General features: G+C 45.1%; 1 protein-coding gene across 1 annotated transcript in view; it reads left to right on the forward strand.

Moving 5' to 3' along the window:
* arfgef3 (ARFGEF family member 3) overlaps positions 1 to 15,476 on the forward strand; it is a 197,729-nt gene that overhangs the window by 43,093 nt on the left and 139,160 nt on the right. The window contains exons 22-23 of the mRNA XM_069936112.1: positions 1,621 to 1,660; positions 8,750 to 8,834. Of these exons, the coding sequence (XP_069792213.1) occupies positions 1,621 to 1,660; positions 8,750 to 8,834 (125 nt within the window). The remainder of the gene's footprint in view (positions 1 to 1,620; positions 1,661 to 8,749; positions 8,835 to 15,476) is intronic.

The raw sequence follows: 15,476 nt of genomic DNA on the forward strand, positions 1-15,476 counted from the left end.
TATTTAAGGCAGAGATTGATAGGTATCTGACTAGTCAAGGTTTCAAAGGCTTTGGGGAGTGGGGCTGAGTGGGAGAATGGAATGGTGGAGCGGACTCGAATGGACCAAATGGCCTACCTCTGCTCCTATATCTTATGGACAGGTTGGGCTCGGTTTCCCTGCAGTGAAGGAAGTTGATAGACGTATTTATGAGGGGCGCAGATAGATGGTCGGAATTGTTTTCCACAGTGGGTGTATCAGATACAAGAGGACATTGCTTTGAAGGCGAGAGAGCAGACTGTGAAGGGGATCTGAGAGGTAAGTCCTCTCCACAGCGTCTGGTTGACATTGGGAACTTGCTGCCCCACAAGGTCATGGGATCAGATGTATAGATGGGCAGAAAGAGCAATATGAAAGTGGTTGATCAACTGATTTGACAGGATGGATGGAGAGAGATTATTCTTATTGGTTGGGGACTCTAAGAGGAGGGAGGTACCATTTTTGACAACATATAAGACTCATTTTATTCTCAAAAATATCCCCGGTTATTACCGGGGATAACGGTAACACCAACACCGATCATTGTCAATATGGTTCACTCGCATTACCGCCATCTATCGTTGGGGGCTGGTGGCAGGCTGTCAAGAGACTCACCTGGTGGCCCGCTGTCAATCCCCACACTGATCCCACCGCCCCGCTTGCCTGCCGGGAGGGAGTGGGGCAGGGGGACCGACCACCGGGAGAGAGCAGGACAGTGGGACCAGCACGGGGACTGACAGCGGCAGTTTGCTTTTATAAAGTGTTTTCTGATATAGCTAAACTGCTTTTGTTTCCTCTTGTAAATAACGCAGTATTATTATTAAAAAAAGATTTTTCCTATTGTCTGAGTTGCATGTTTTTGTCCCAAGATTTTTTTTCTGCGATACTGTGGATACATATTTCAATAACATTAAATGCTTACCTGTAAATACACTTAATTCTTTAAAAATTCTTAATATTCCCTGGTGAAATGGGAGGTTTTATATGCCTGTGGGTCTTATATGCTGCCAAATACAGTACTTTAACATTTGAGAGAGTTCGAGAAGTGTGGAGAGAACACTTGACCATTAAAAAAAGGGATTTTCTTTCCTAAACATAATTTGATGTTAAAAGCAGTTTTATATTTTTGTTCATCAAGAATATTATGGTATGTATGGGCAAGGCTAGGAAGATAATAAAAACACACCGAAATGCTGAAGGAAAAAGCATTCATAAAAAGCAAAGATATATTGCCAATGTTTCGGGCCTGAGCCCCTCTTCAAGGAATAAGACAGAAGCAGGAAATCTCAGGAAGTCTCAGAACTCAGACACTGCTTGCTGGGGCAGGATCCCAGACCAACCAAAGGTGTTAATTGGATATGCTATAAGGTCAGAATTTATCCTGTTTGAGACGGAGAGACAGAGATAGGGAAAGGCGATGGGGGAAGGGGGGGGTGGGTTTCAGCAAAAGCCAGAGATATTAACACCATCCAGTTGGAGGGTGGGATGATCTAGGATTAGTCGCCGAATCAGCTCATTGAAAGGTGGAGTCATGTCCCCAGGGTACATTGTGGTTAATTCAGTGATTGCTTGATCACCACTGATACTTTTATCCTCTTGCAGAACGACGGTGGGCACCCAGTGCAGGAGGAATCTCACAAAGGTAAGGTCTCCGTGAATGTTTGGAGATAGTGGGTTAAATCATAGAATCCCACAGGCATGTGTATCCATTTAACCCCTCCTGCTTATGTTCACCCACAGCCCTGAAAGCTTTTCCTCCTCATTTTTATCCCCTGTGGTGTAGAGTTATGTCACTGCTCAGCACCTGAAAAGCTTTCAGGCTCTTGAACCTCCCTCCACTACCCTAACCCTAACCACCAACTACTACAGAGACACCAAAAGATCTGTTTGCACCATTGAAATATTCCTTTTTTCCTTGCACTAACTGCAATTGTGAATAGATATTTACCTATCATCCGTGCAAAGTGAAGGGAGCCAAGTTTAGGAGAGAGGTCAGGGGTATTTTTACTCAGAGAGTTGTGGGTGCCTGGAATGCCTTACCAGGGGTCGTGGTGGAGGCTGGTACAATTGGGGCATTTAAGAGCCTCTTGGACAGGTAATGGATGAAAGAAAAATAGAGGGTTACGGGGTAGGGAGGGTTCAGTATTATTTTCGTAGGAATATATAGGTCGGCACAACATTGAGGGCTGAAGGGCCTGTACTGTGCTCTAGTATTCTATCCTTTCAGATTTATGTATTTTTCTGTCTTGGCATATTATGATCATTTGATTTATACGTTTGTAGGCTGCAGCAAGTAAGAATTTTAGTGCATTTGGACCAAAATCTCATAATCCATCATCATTAATCCTTTGTTGCTGTTTGGAGATGTCAGTCCAGTGGTTCTCCACCTTTTTCTTTCCACTCGCATACCGCCTTAAGTAATCCCTCTGCCATCGGTGCTCTGCGATTAGTAAGGGATTGCTTAAGGTGGGATGTGGGTGGAAAGAAAATGTTTGAGAACCACTTGTTTTAATCATCCTTCATTGACTCGTTATGTGCATGGTTTCGTAACTCCAAAGGAAATGGGCCAATGACAATTTTTCTCACGCAAAATATTTCAGTAACAATTGGGTCTAGAGCAGTGATTCTCAGCCTTCCCTTCCCACTCACATCCCACCTTAACCAATTATAAAACAACTATGGCATAGGGATTACTTAAAGTGGGATGTGAGTGGAAAGTAAAAGGTTGAGAACTACTGGGCTATCCAGCTCATCGAGTCCACCCTATCCCGTCCTCAGACATAAATTGACCCGCACAGCATGGAAACAGGCCCTTCTGCCCAGCTTCTGTCTACTTGAGCTCAGCTATTTTTAAAATTACAGTAAAAACCCCCAGTATCCAGCGCCTATGGGGATTGGTAGGTGTTGGATAAGTGTATTTGCTTGAGGTTGCATGTTGCACGGATTTGCGAACTGACTGGTACCAATTTTAAACGAACATTTTTTTTTTGCTGGTTGTTTGAGGCTGCCAGTCACTTGAATTCCGGATAACGGGGATTTTATTGTTTTTTTTATAATTTAATAACTATTTTTCCTCATCTCTGTCCTAAATCTACTCGCCCGAATCTTGAGACTGTGTCCTCTCGTTTTAGTTTCTCCGGTCGGCTCAAAAAACCTTCCTACATCTATCCTATCCATACCCTTCATAATCCTATATGTTTCTATAAGATCTCCTCTCATTCTTCTGAACTCGAGCGAATACAACCCTAGATGATTTAATCTTTCATCATAAGTCAACCCCTTCATCCCAGGGATCAACCTAGTAAACCTCTGGACCGTCTCCAAAGCCAGTATACCCTTCCTCAAATATGGAGACCAGAACTGGACACAGTACTCCAGGTGCGGTCTCACCAGTACCTTATACAGTTGCAACATGACTTCCCTACTCCTGAATTCAATTCGTCTAGCGATGAAGGCCAACATTCCATTTGCCTTCTTAATAACCTGCTGCACCTACAACCTAACTTTTTGCGATTCATGCACAAGCCCTCCCAAGTCCCTCTGCACAATGTCATGCTGTAGTTTCTCACCCATTAAATAATATTCAGCTCTTTTATTTTTCTTGCCAAAGTGGATAACCTCACACTTACTAATATTGTACTCCATTATGCCACATAATGTCAAAACTAAAAAGGGATTCCATGCTGCATGAGTCAATTTATGAGAATGGGATGGGGCAGATTCATTGGGCTGATGTCGTCACTCCCTGAGATCAATGTACGAGCTGGGCCTTCCCTTGTCTTGTTGCTTCTAACCTGCCTCTTTGTCCAAGCTCGCGCTGAAACGAGGAGGCTCATCCCATGTGAAGAGAGTGAGTAAATCTGACTGATCGTCACTGGATTTTAGAGGAATGCGTGGTGTCTCACAGGGCCCCTGGAGTCCGAGAGTGAATGGCAGGATGGATACTGATAAACTCGTTCCTCAGGCTTGCACACGATGACATTACTGTAATTCCCATTGGACAGGGTACACATGCACCAACATTCTTACTCACTTCAGCTGTACAGGAACGTCGTACAGGAAAGAAAAGTGCAAAGGTAAACATTAAGTTAATTTAAAAATGGATAATAAATAGTAAAGATGGATGGAGAATAAATATTCAAAGTTAACAGTGCTTGAAAAAGAACTGGTGTTACAATAATGCAAACCATTGAACACTACAGCACAGAAGCAGGCCCCTTTGGCCCTTCTAGTCTGTGCCAAACTATTATTCTCCCTCATCCATCCCACTGACCTACACCCAGTCGATAGCCCTCCCATCCATGTACCTGTCCAAATTCTTCTGAAATTTTTAAATTGAGCTTGCATTCACCACTTCAACTGGCAGCTCGTTCCACACTCCCACCAGTTTCCGTGTGAAGATGTTTCCCCCTAAACTTTTTCCCTTTCACCCTTAACCCATGTCCTCAGTGGAGGTTCTTTTGTATTTTTTTCCCTTTTACAATGAAAATTTATTGGGTGATTATAGGAAATCACATTACTATAATATTAGAGTATTTGATGCGTCTTCATTGTTGAGGTCTTTCATGGCTTGGTTCAGCATCATGCTGAAGAAGATTGAAAAGAGGGTTGGTGCGCCTGCAAGCTCACACCAAGACACAAGAGAAACTTGTCCGTGAACTACTCTTTGCAGACGATGCCGCTTTAGTTGCCCATTCAGAGCCAGCTCTTCAGCGCTTGATGTCCTGTTTTGCGAAAACTGCCAAAATGTTTGGCCTGGAAGTCAGCCTGAAGAAAACTGAGGTCCTCCATCAGCCAGCTCCCCACCATGACTACCAGCCCCCCCACATCTCCATCGGGCACACAAAACTCAAAACGGTCAACCAGTTTACCTATCTCGGCTGCACCATTTCATCGGATGCAAGGATCGACAATGAGATAGACAACAGACTCGCCAAGGCAAATAGCGCCTTTGGAAGACTACACAAAAGAGTCTGCAAAAACAACCAACTGGAAAACCTCACAAAGATAAGCGTATACAGAGCCGTTGTCATACCCACACTCCTGTTCGGCTCCGAATCATGGGTCCTCTACCGGCATCACCTACGGCTCCTAGAACGCTTCCACCAGCGTTGTCTCCACTCCATCCTCAACATTCATTGGAGCGCTTTCATCCCTAACGTCGAAGTACTCGAGATGGCAGAGGTAGACAGCATCGAGTCCACAGTGCTGAAGATCCAGCTGCGCTGGGTGGGTCACGTCTCCAGAATGGAGGACCATCGCCTTCCCAAGATCGTGTTATATGGCGAGCTCTCCACTGGCCACCGTGACAGAGGTGCACCAAAGAAAAGGTACAAGGACTGCCTAAAGAAATCTCTTGGTGCCTGCCACATTGACCACCGCCAGTGGGCTGATATCGCCTCAAACCGTGCATCTTGGCGCCTCACAGTTTGGCGGGCAGCAACCTCCTTTGAAGAAGACCGCAGAGCCCACCTCACTGACAAAAGGCAAAGGAGGAAGAACCCAACACCCAACCCCAACCCACCAATTTTCCCCTGCAACCGCTGCAACCGTGTCTGCCTGTCCCGCATCGGACTTGTCAGCCACAAACGAGCCTGCAGCTGACGTGGACATTTACCCCCTCCATAAATCTTCGTCCGCGAAGCCAAGCCAAAGAAGAAGAAGAAGTATTTGAGTTACACACTATTCACCCATTCAAATTATAACATTGTAATCACTGTCCAGAACATTCAAGCCCATGTAGGACCCACTGGAAATGGGAAATCCCCCATTGTACTTGTGGAAATCGCGTACTCTTTCGCCAGGGACATGCGGGCACTGACGTAACTTCCCTGCAGATGGGCAGGCAGTCAGGCCAGGCTGAACCCTTGACTGCCTGGACCCATGAAAAACCAACTTGGCCAGTCCCTGGAGCAAACCGAACCAGGAGATACCCACCACCCCGCCCTCCCCCCCCCCCCAACCCAACCCCGCCTCCTCTCCGGATGACTGAAAATCAGGAGCGTGGGACTGAAATGCATCCAAAACCTGAGGAGCAGACCCTTCAGATATTGAAATAGAGGCTGCAACCTCTCACACTCCGCGTAAACTGCCTCCTCCCAGCCGTAGAAATGGCAGACGCTCGAGGTGTCAGTAAACCCATTTAAAAATCTGTTACACAGAACAACTCGGTGAAGCACTTTCCATCCAGGGTAGTGTTGGAGTGTTGGAGCAGACGCTGATTCATGTAACAAGAGGAGATTCAAGACTGCATCTGTAGGCTCCTGCATGTCAGGTTTCAGTAGAAGGGGAGGAGAATGGGATTGAGAGGAAAAACATATGATTCGAATAGTGGAACAGACTTGATGGACTGAATGGCCTCATTACCATCACTGAGTTCCCCATTCTTGATATTCTGGAAGTCACCCTTGTCCAGAAATTTAACTGGATCACCCACATATAAATGGTGGTGACTCGCCTCCTAACATCCCAAGGTCTTTCTACCATCTACTGGCCAGGTGTCAGGAACACGATGATTACCTTTCCATCGTCTGCTCCAACAACTCTCAAAACCTCAACACCATCTCAGGCTCCCCTTGATTGGCAGCCTGTCAACTGCCTTAAATTTTCATTCTCTCCGTCATTTGTAAAGTGGAAATGATGACATCACTTGTGTAGGTCATTGCCCAAGTTTTATATTTCTTACAGTTAAAAATCTGCCTCTTCCTGAGTAGTGAATCACCCAGGGTATTCTGACAGTATCTCCATAATCCAAGGTGCACCACCGTCTCAGAGAGTCACAGAGCCACATTTGGCCCATCTCTTTCTAATTGATCCATATATCTGTCCAAATATCTTTGCAAGATCACAGGATATAGGCGCAGAACTATCGATTCTGCTCTGCCATTTTAATCATGAGCTGATCCATCCTCCTATTCAGCTCTACTCCCCGGCCTTCTCCCTGTTACCCTTGATGCTCCGGTTAATCAAATACCCATCAATCACTGCCTTAAATATGCTCAATGACCTCGCTTCCACTGTCATTTGTGGCAACAAGTTCCACAGACTCATGACCCTCTGGGCATAGAAATAGTTCCATGTCTCTGTTTTAAATTAATGCCCTTTATCCTGAAGTTGTGTCCTTTTGTCCTAGTCTCCCCGACCATGGGAAACATCCTTGCCACATCTACTCTGTCCAGGCCTTTCACTATTCAAAATGAGGTCCCCCCTCATCCTTCTGTACTCCCAACGAGTACAGTCCAAGGTCCGACAAACATTCTTCATATGCTAACCCTTCCATTCCTGGTATCATTCTAGTAAATCTCTGAATCCTCTCCAGTGCTCAAATAAGGCACACAAAACTGTACACAATACTCCAAGTGAGGTCTCACCAGCATGCTGTAGAGTCTCAATATTATATCCCTGCTATCACAACCATATAACAATTCCAGCACGGGAACAGGCCATTTCAGCCCTTCTAGTCCACACTGAACCAAGTCCTCTCCTCTCGTCCCACCTACCTGCACTCTGCCCTTAACCCTCCATTCCCATCCCATCCATATACCTATCCAATTTTTCCTTAAATGACAAGATGGACCCTGCCGGCACTACTTCTCCCAGAAACTCATTCCACACAGCCACCACTCTCTGAATGAAGTTTCCCCTCAAGTTACTTCTAAACTTTTGCCCCCTAACTCATGACCTTGTTTCAATCTCTCCTATTCTCAATGGAAAAGGTCAAGCCATATCAACTCTATCTCTCCCTCTCATAATCTTAATTACCTCTTATCAAATCCCCCCTCAACCTTCTACGCTCCAAAGAATAAAGACCTAATTTGCTCGATCTTTCTTTGTAACCTAGATGCTGAAACCCTCTAGAAATGAATGCCAACATTCCTTTTGCCTTCTTCACCATCAACTCAACCTGGAGGTTTAACTTTAGGGTATCCTCCACGAGGTCTCCCAAGTCTTTTCAATGTTGATATTGTACCCACTTGTATAACTCCCTCTGGAAACTCATACCAAATACAGACTCAACTCTGAGTGAAAACGTTTCCACTCAGGTCTGCATTAAATTTCTCACCATCAACCTTTGCCCTCCAGTTCTAGACTAGTCAACCTTGAGGAAAGGACTGTGATTTATTCATTACATAATTGCATCTCATGGTTTTATATAGCTCTATAAGGTCAGCAAAAGCCCTATCGAGTCTCCGGAGTCCTCAAATCCTGGCAACATCCTAGTGATCATCTTCTGCACCCTATCCAACTTAATGGCATCCTTCCTGAAGCTGGGCGACCAGATCTACACATGGTACTCTAAGGGTTGGCTCATCAACCTGTATCACGAGGTCCAAACTTTTGTACTCCACACCCGCTGCTTACGTTTCTCGCATTTTCTTACCTAATAGAAGACTATTCAGCCCATCGTGTCCTACCAGTCCTATTCCTCCACCTTGATTCCTTGTAACTCATTCTTTCTCCTAAGACAATCAAGCCCTCCTGATTGTCCTGCTACCCATTGACTCCTGAAGCATCATGTGGTGGTCAGTCGGTCTGTCAGTGGGTCTTGAGGGTGTGGGAGGAAACCAGAATACCCAAAGTAAATCCAGGTGGTCACAAGCAGAACCCAAGGTCAGGCTTGAACCCGCTGCTACTGTTTTCTCCATTCACTGTCTGTGCCATCTGCTGAGATCTTGGTGTGGTGGGTCTGTGAGTTGTCTCGAACCTGGTTGTCCTGCTCCCTTCTTCGCAGGCTCGTCGATCTCCGTTGAGGCGCTCTGTGAAGATGTGGTCTCTGTGCTTGCGGTCCTCTATGAGAAGCTACAAACAGTTGTAAAGTAAGTAGAGTGGATCAGAACACGGAATCTCAGCTAATAGCATCCCCCCCACCCCCCCCCCGGATCTTTCTCCAGCGCCCAGTGGGTTTTTAATCAGCCCCACCAAGGCCCAAGCTTAGTTCTGATGTAGACTTGAAATGTTAATCCTATTTCTCATTCCTAATCTGCTAAGAGTTTCTGGCATTTTCTATTTTCATTCTAAAAAGAGTCGCACAGCACGCTGAAAGCCCATCATCCCAACATTTCTACGCTGACCAAGTTGGCATTCTGGGTAGTCCCATTTTTCAGCATTGGTTCCATCTAAACCCTTCCTATCCATGATACACTAAAACCCCTATTATCTGGAATTCAAGCAACCGGGATCCGCCAGCAACCGGCAAAGAAAAATTTTAAAAATAAAATAACAGGTAAAAAAGTATTTACGTTTAAATTGTGAAAGTAAAAGTTCTCTGAAGTATTACATAAACCTTGTCGGGCTTTGCTCATAGAAGCTGTTTGAATCAAGTTGTGTGAAACAGCAATGGCGTCGCCTGGGATGAAGAGCCGGTTGATGCCGCTCGCCGTTGGGGTGACTCTCTTAAAATGTCTCCTTATTTCTGCTTAGTAGGAGTTGCCCTGGTCAGAGGCTTTATCTGTAAACTTGCAGGGAGAGGAGTTTAATTATTATAAAGTTCATGTATGCCTTTTGGTGGCCCTGTGGAGGGGTTGGAACCTGCAGATGCAGCGACATTTAAATGTTTTCAAAGACTGTGACTGAAAATAAAGTAAAATGCTTTAAGGTTTATATATTCATGCAAGTGAAGTTTGTTCAGAGTAAGTACGGTGTAGTATTTTTGTCTTTTAAACTGTTTATTTTTAATACAGGTATATTAGTTCGGCATTTTAAGCCTTAAGCAACTGGAAGATACCATTTACCTATCCCCCATAGGTGCTGAATACTAGGGGTTTTACAGTATTTATCTTTCAAACATTCTCGCTCCTCTCAGCTCTTTCTAGAGACTGATCACTCTTGGGGCCCCTCGTAAATTTCTCTCGTCTCTCCTTAAACCTATGCCCTCGTGTCCTAAAATCATCGACCCTAGGAATAAGACTGTGAGCATTCACTGTATCCATGGCCTTTATTGCTCCAGGGAACAAAGACCCAGCCTATCGAACATCTCCCTGTAACTCAACTCCTGCAGTCCCGGCAACATCCTGGTGAATCCCCTCTGCACCCCTTCCAACTTATTAATATCCTTCCTATAACTGGGAGACTAGAACCACACATGGTACTCCAGGTGTGGTCTCACCCACACCTTGAATAGCTGAGTTCACAAAGTCCCAACTTTAGGACAGTAGACGATTGGTAGATGCCGGATAAGCTAGTTTTCTGGTTGTTTGAGATTCACTCTTACAACGCCTAACTAATACACCTACATTAAAAATAAGCAGTTTAAAAGACAAAAATACTAAGGCTGAACAAACTTCAAGTCAAGTTTATTGTCATTTGATTGTTCAAGTACAACCTGATGAAACAGCATTCACCGGTCCTCAGTGCAAAACACGCAAACACACAACCAGACAAATAATACATATACAGGACAAGTATTTTATGTATACAAATAAATAAATAAACATTGTTATGTGCATAGGAGAGGCTTGGATGATGAGTGTGAGCAGTTCCTTTGGTCGTTCAGTGTTCTCACTGACCGTAGGAAGAAGCTGTTCCTCAGCCTGGTGGTGCTGGATCTGATCCTCCTGGATCTCTTCCCCAACGGGAGCTGAAAGAAGTTGTGTGCAGGGTGGAAGGGATCTTCCATGATTTTGTGCACCCTCTTCAGACAACGATCTCAGTAAATCATGTTGATGGGGGAAGGGGGAGGGAGACCCCAGTGATCCTCTTTGCCACTCTTATGGTGCTGTGGATTAACCTCCAATCCGTTTCTCTGCAGCAACCATATCAAATTTGATGCAGCGGCCAGGGTGCTCTTCATAGACGTAAAGGTTGACATAATGGTGGCCAGTAACCTAGCTCGCTTCAAACTTCTCAGGAAGTGCAGTTTCCGTTGTGCCTTTCTGACGTAAGACGCTGAGTATCCACAATAGGGTACCAGTTAAGTGAACTCCAAGGAACTTGGTGCTCTCCACCCTCTCCACTACAGAGTTGTTGATGTGTAGTGGAGGGTGGTCGTTCCTGGTCCTCCTGAAGTCCACGATCATCTCCTTCGTCTTGTCCATTTTGAGACTCAGGTTGTTACACTCACACCATTTCACGAGATTTTCCGCCTCTTCTCTCTAGTGCAGCTCATCATTGTTGTTGACGAGGCCAACGACTGTCGTGTCATCTGCAAACCTGATGACACTCTTGGAGCTGGATCTGGTGATGCAGTCGTGGGTCAGTAGCGTGAACAGGAGCGAGCTGACCACACAGTCCTGAGGTGCACCAGTACTCAGCATGACGGTGCTCGACATCCTACTACCAACCCGGTCAGACTGTGGTCTTTCTGTTAGGAAGTTGAGGATAAAATACCAAGAGGAATGTTGTGGGGAATGATTATATTAAATACCGAGCTGATGTCAGCTGATGAACAGCAGCCTGGTGTATGATGTTTCGTTCTCCAGGTGGGCCAGGACGGAGTGAAGTAACAAGGCTGTGGAATGGCTTCTTCTATAGGTGAATTGAAATTGATCCAGTGTCTCTTGGAGGTGTGCTTTGATGTGTTCCATCACCAGACACTCGAACCATTTTATAATGGTGGTGGTCAGTGCCGCAGGCAGTCATTAGCCCCTTTCACACTTGCAAGTGGTCCCAGGAATTAATGGCCAATCGGCCTAAAAAGGGTCTAGTGTGGAATGAAACTCATCTCAACGCCGGTGTGTGATAATGTCATCTCACACCAGGGATAGACTGCATCAACTCCTAGTGCAATCCCCAATGTCTGCAGATGCCAGCATGGCAATCAGGCAAGTGTAGAATGGGCAATTGCATTCTGGGATAGAAATTACCCATTTTTGCATGAGTGCAGGAACGTGAAGGAAGAAAAGATTAAAATGAACTTTACTGTGGGAAAATCACAGCAGGAGAGAGAGATGAAATAAATAGCAATAACAGACAATTTTAAAACAGCGTGGGGAAATTGGTAGCGCTATAGCGCAAAATTTATAAAGACCGTGGGAAAAAGTGATGGCGGATCTGACTTCCCAGAATGCCATGCAGGAAAGAAACCCCTCCATCCATGCAGGCATCCATACAGCCCTTTCTCTGCCGCATAGAATTCTGGGAGGGCAGGTCCACGATTGCTTTTTCCCCCACAGTATTTATAAATTGTGCACAATAGCACGACTAACTTTCACACATTGTTTAAAAATTGTCTGCTATTGCTATTTATTGCTAGCCCTTTCCCACGGTCCCTTATAAAGGTTTATATAGGTCAGCACAACAACAACAGGGGCTGAAGGGCTCATACTGTGCTATACATAAAGCTTAATTATAATTAGGCACGATTAATTTTATTCCAAGATAAAATCATAATACATTGATCAGGATTTAGGGCAGGTCCACCATCGCTCGATGTGTCATGACATCACCGGTAGAGGGTAGAATGGTCCTCACCCCAGGGATGGCTCCTTCCAAGTGTGAAAGCGTTCATGGTCCCAGTTAGGAATGGTCTAGTGTGAAAAGCCAAACCCCCATTCCTATCCCAGGACACTGAACGGCCAATTTAGTGGGACGCAAGTGTGAAAGGGGCTATTGAAGTCTATTATTGGCATCCTCTTGCTACTAGGATGATGGTGGCTGTCTTAAACCCTGTCGGAACAATGGACTGCAGCAGTGAGGCATTGAAAATTTCCGTGTAGAACTCCGTCAATTGGTTTGTGCAGTCCCTCAGTGCCCGACCAGGTATTTTGTCTGGTCCTGCCGCCTTGTGTGGGTTCACCTTAGATAGGGTTCTCCTCACCTTGTCCGCAGCTATGCAGGGGGCCAGTTCATTAGGGGGACGTAGAGCTTTCTTTGGCATCATCCTGTTCTTCTCATCAAACCGTGCATAGAAGGTGTTCAGTCTGTCTGGAAAGGAGGTGTCGTTGTCCTTAATACGTAAGGTTGACTTGTGATTCATTATAGTCTTGATCCTTTGCCACATGCACCTCGTGCCACCAGTGTCGCACAGCTGTCTGGGAATCTTTGGTGTGTACATCTGCTTTGGCTTCCAGATTGCACTTAGTGGCATCCTACACCCTGTCCTGAAGGCAGCATCACGAGCTCTGAGACCTCTGTATCCAACCATGGTTTCTGGTTAGCCCTGGTTGTGAAGCATTTGATCTCGGTGAAATCCTCAGTGCACTTGCTGATGTAACCAGTCACTGAGCTTGTGTTCTCCTCGATGTTTACATGACCATTATAGGTGGCCACCTCCCTGAAACACCTCCAGTCCGTGGTCTCAAAGCAACCTTGCAGTGTGATATCAACTTAACGTGATATAAACCTTAAGTATTTTACTTTATTTTCAGTTACATTCTTTGAAAACATTTAACCGTCGCTGCATCTGCAGGTTTTCCCCCTCCACGGAGCCGCCCAAAAGACAATCAATAACATTATGAATAATTAACCCCCGCCCCAAGTTTACGGACCCTTACTTTTGCACTTTATTGATTTCATTCCTCTCTGTATTTCAGTTAGGTCATTTACATTTCTTTAATTGTTTGCATGTGTAAGTTGAGTTAGGTTTTTCTCTCCACTGCCAATAAATGGTAATTCTGCCTGGCCTGCAGGAAAAAGAATCTCAGGGTTGTATGTGATGTAATTTATGTGCTCTGACAATAAATCTGAATCTGAATCTTACTAGTATACTTAAAATATACTAAAAAATAAGCAGGGATAAGTAAACACTTAAAGATTGTCATCCCAACAGTGGGTGACATTTTCAGCCTGGGCGAAGCTACAAGCAAAGCACTCCGCTTGCTCCCATCTTCATCCTGGGCGACACCATTTTATTCAAACACAACTTTATTCAAACAGCTGCAATGAGCAAAGCCTGACCAAGGCCCTCCATTGGCTGAATATTGGCTGCCATCTTCACCAAAGATTTATGTGTTACTTCACAGAACATTTAGTCTTACAATGTTTAACATTTATTTAAAATTGTATTTATTCATATTCATTTGATCTATCTATTTATTTATTTATTTACCCACCCACCCACCACCAACCGGGGGAGGGGGGGGGTGTGGTTTACTGCCAGTTGCTTGAATTCTGGATAACAGAGGTTTTACTGTAGATGCAGAATCAGGATTTATGGTCATGAACGAGTCATGAAATTCGGTGTTTTTGCGGCAGTGTCACAGGGCAAACATTCATATCATGACCATCTTACAACATTACTATAAAAAATAAAAATAACAGTGGACGAAAAGTAAGGCAGTGATTATTCAGGAATCTGATGACAGCGCGGAAGAAGCTGTCCTCGTGCCACTGAGTGCTCGTCTCTAGGCTCCTGTATCTTTTCCCCGATGGTAGCAGAGTGAAGAGGGCATGGCCTGGGTGGTGAGGGTCTTTGAGGATAGGGGCTGCTATTTTAAGACTCTGCTTCATGTAGATGTCGATGGAATGGGGTCTGGTGCCTGTGATGTCACAGGCTGAGTTAACTACCCTCTGGAGCTTATTCTTATCCTGAGAGTTGGCGCCTCCATACCAGACAGTGATGTAACCAGCCAGAATGCTCACCTGTAGAAGTTTACGAGAGTCTTCGGTGACATACTGAATCTCCTCAGACACCTCACAAAGTATAGCCACTGACGAGCCTTCTTTGTGGTTGCATCAACGTGTTGGCTCCGGGTCAGATCCTCGGAGATGTTGATACCCTTGAATTTGAAGTTCTTGACCCTCTCCGCTATGGAGCCCTCGATGAGGACTGGGTTGTGTTCCCCTGACTCATTTCCCTACCCAATGAAGGCAAGTGCACCAAACACCTTATTCGCCACCCTGTCGATTCGAGTCAACAGCTATCATGGCCTGGCCCAAAATCCAAGCACAGAGGCATTTGACCTGGTCTGGTCCATTATAGTGTGGAACAGATGCTGTAGCTCTCCTCATTCCTTGTGACCCACTAACTCTCCCTGAGCTATGCCATCTAGGGTACATGGATAGCCCTGCGCTTAGAACCTGTCGGTTTTAAAGGGCAACCAACAAAAAAGGACATGCGGTTTTTTTTAATCCCATTATTGTGATGGCGTTTGAATCAGAAAATAAACACCCTGATGTCAGACATAGAGACGGGATCAGCTCCTCAAACCGATTCCGAATGGGAAAAGTTACAAAGTGTGTTAAATTGTAAAGAAGAAGGAGCGATGAGAATATTCAGTCTTTGAATATGCAAATGTTCAATGAAATTCTGAGAATGTCTGTGATAATATCGATGATAAACCAGCATCTTTCTGTCAACTATTCCATTAGCCTTTGCATAACTAAACTCCCCTGCTTCTTGAGGAGTGTTTGTGGGGAACTGTTTGTTCTGAGCTCTGAACCCAGTTCACTAAGACCCATTTGGACTTCTGCCGTCTTGTTCATTTCATTCAATGATCAGCCAACAAGTCCAGCGAACCCTCCAACTCACCGTTGGTTCCTGTGAAAGTTCGACTCTCAGTTAAACATCCATGGAAAGGGAA

Source organism: Narcine bancroftii, chromosome 4 (assembly GCF_036971445.1).
Source record: "Narcine bancroftii isolate sNarBan1 chromosome 4, sNarBan1.hap1, whole genome shotgun sequence".
Classification (NCBI taxonomy): domain Eukaryota; kingdom Metazoa; phylum Chordata; class Chondrichthyes; order Torpediniformes; family Narcinidae; genus Narcine; species Narcine bancroftii.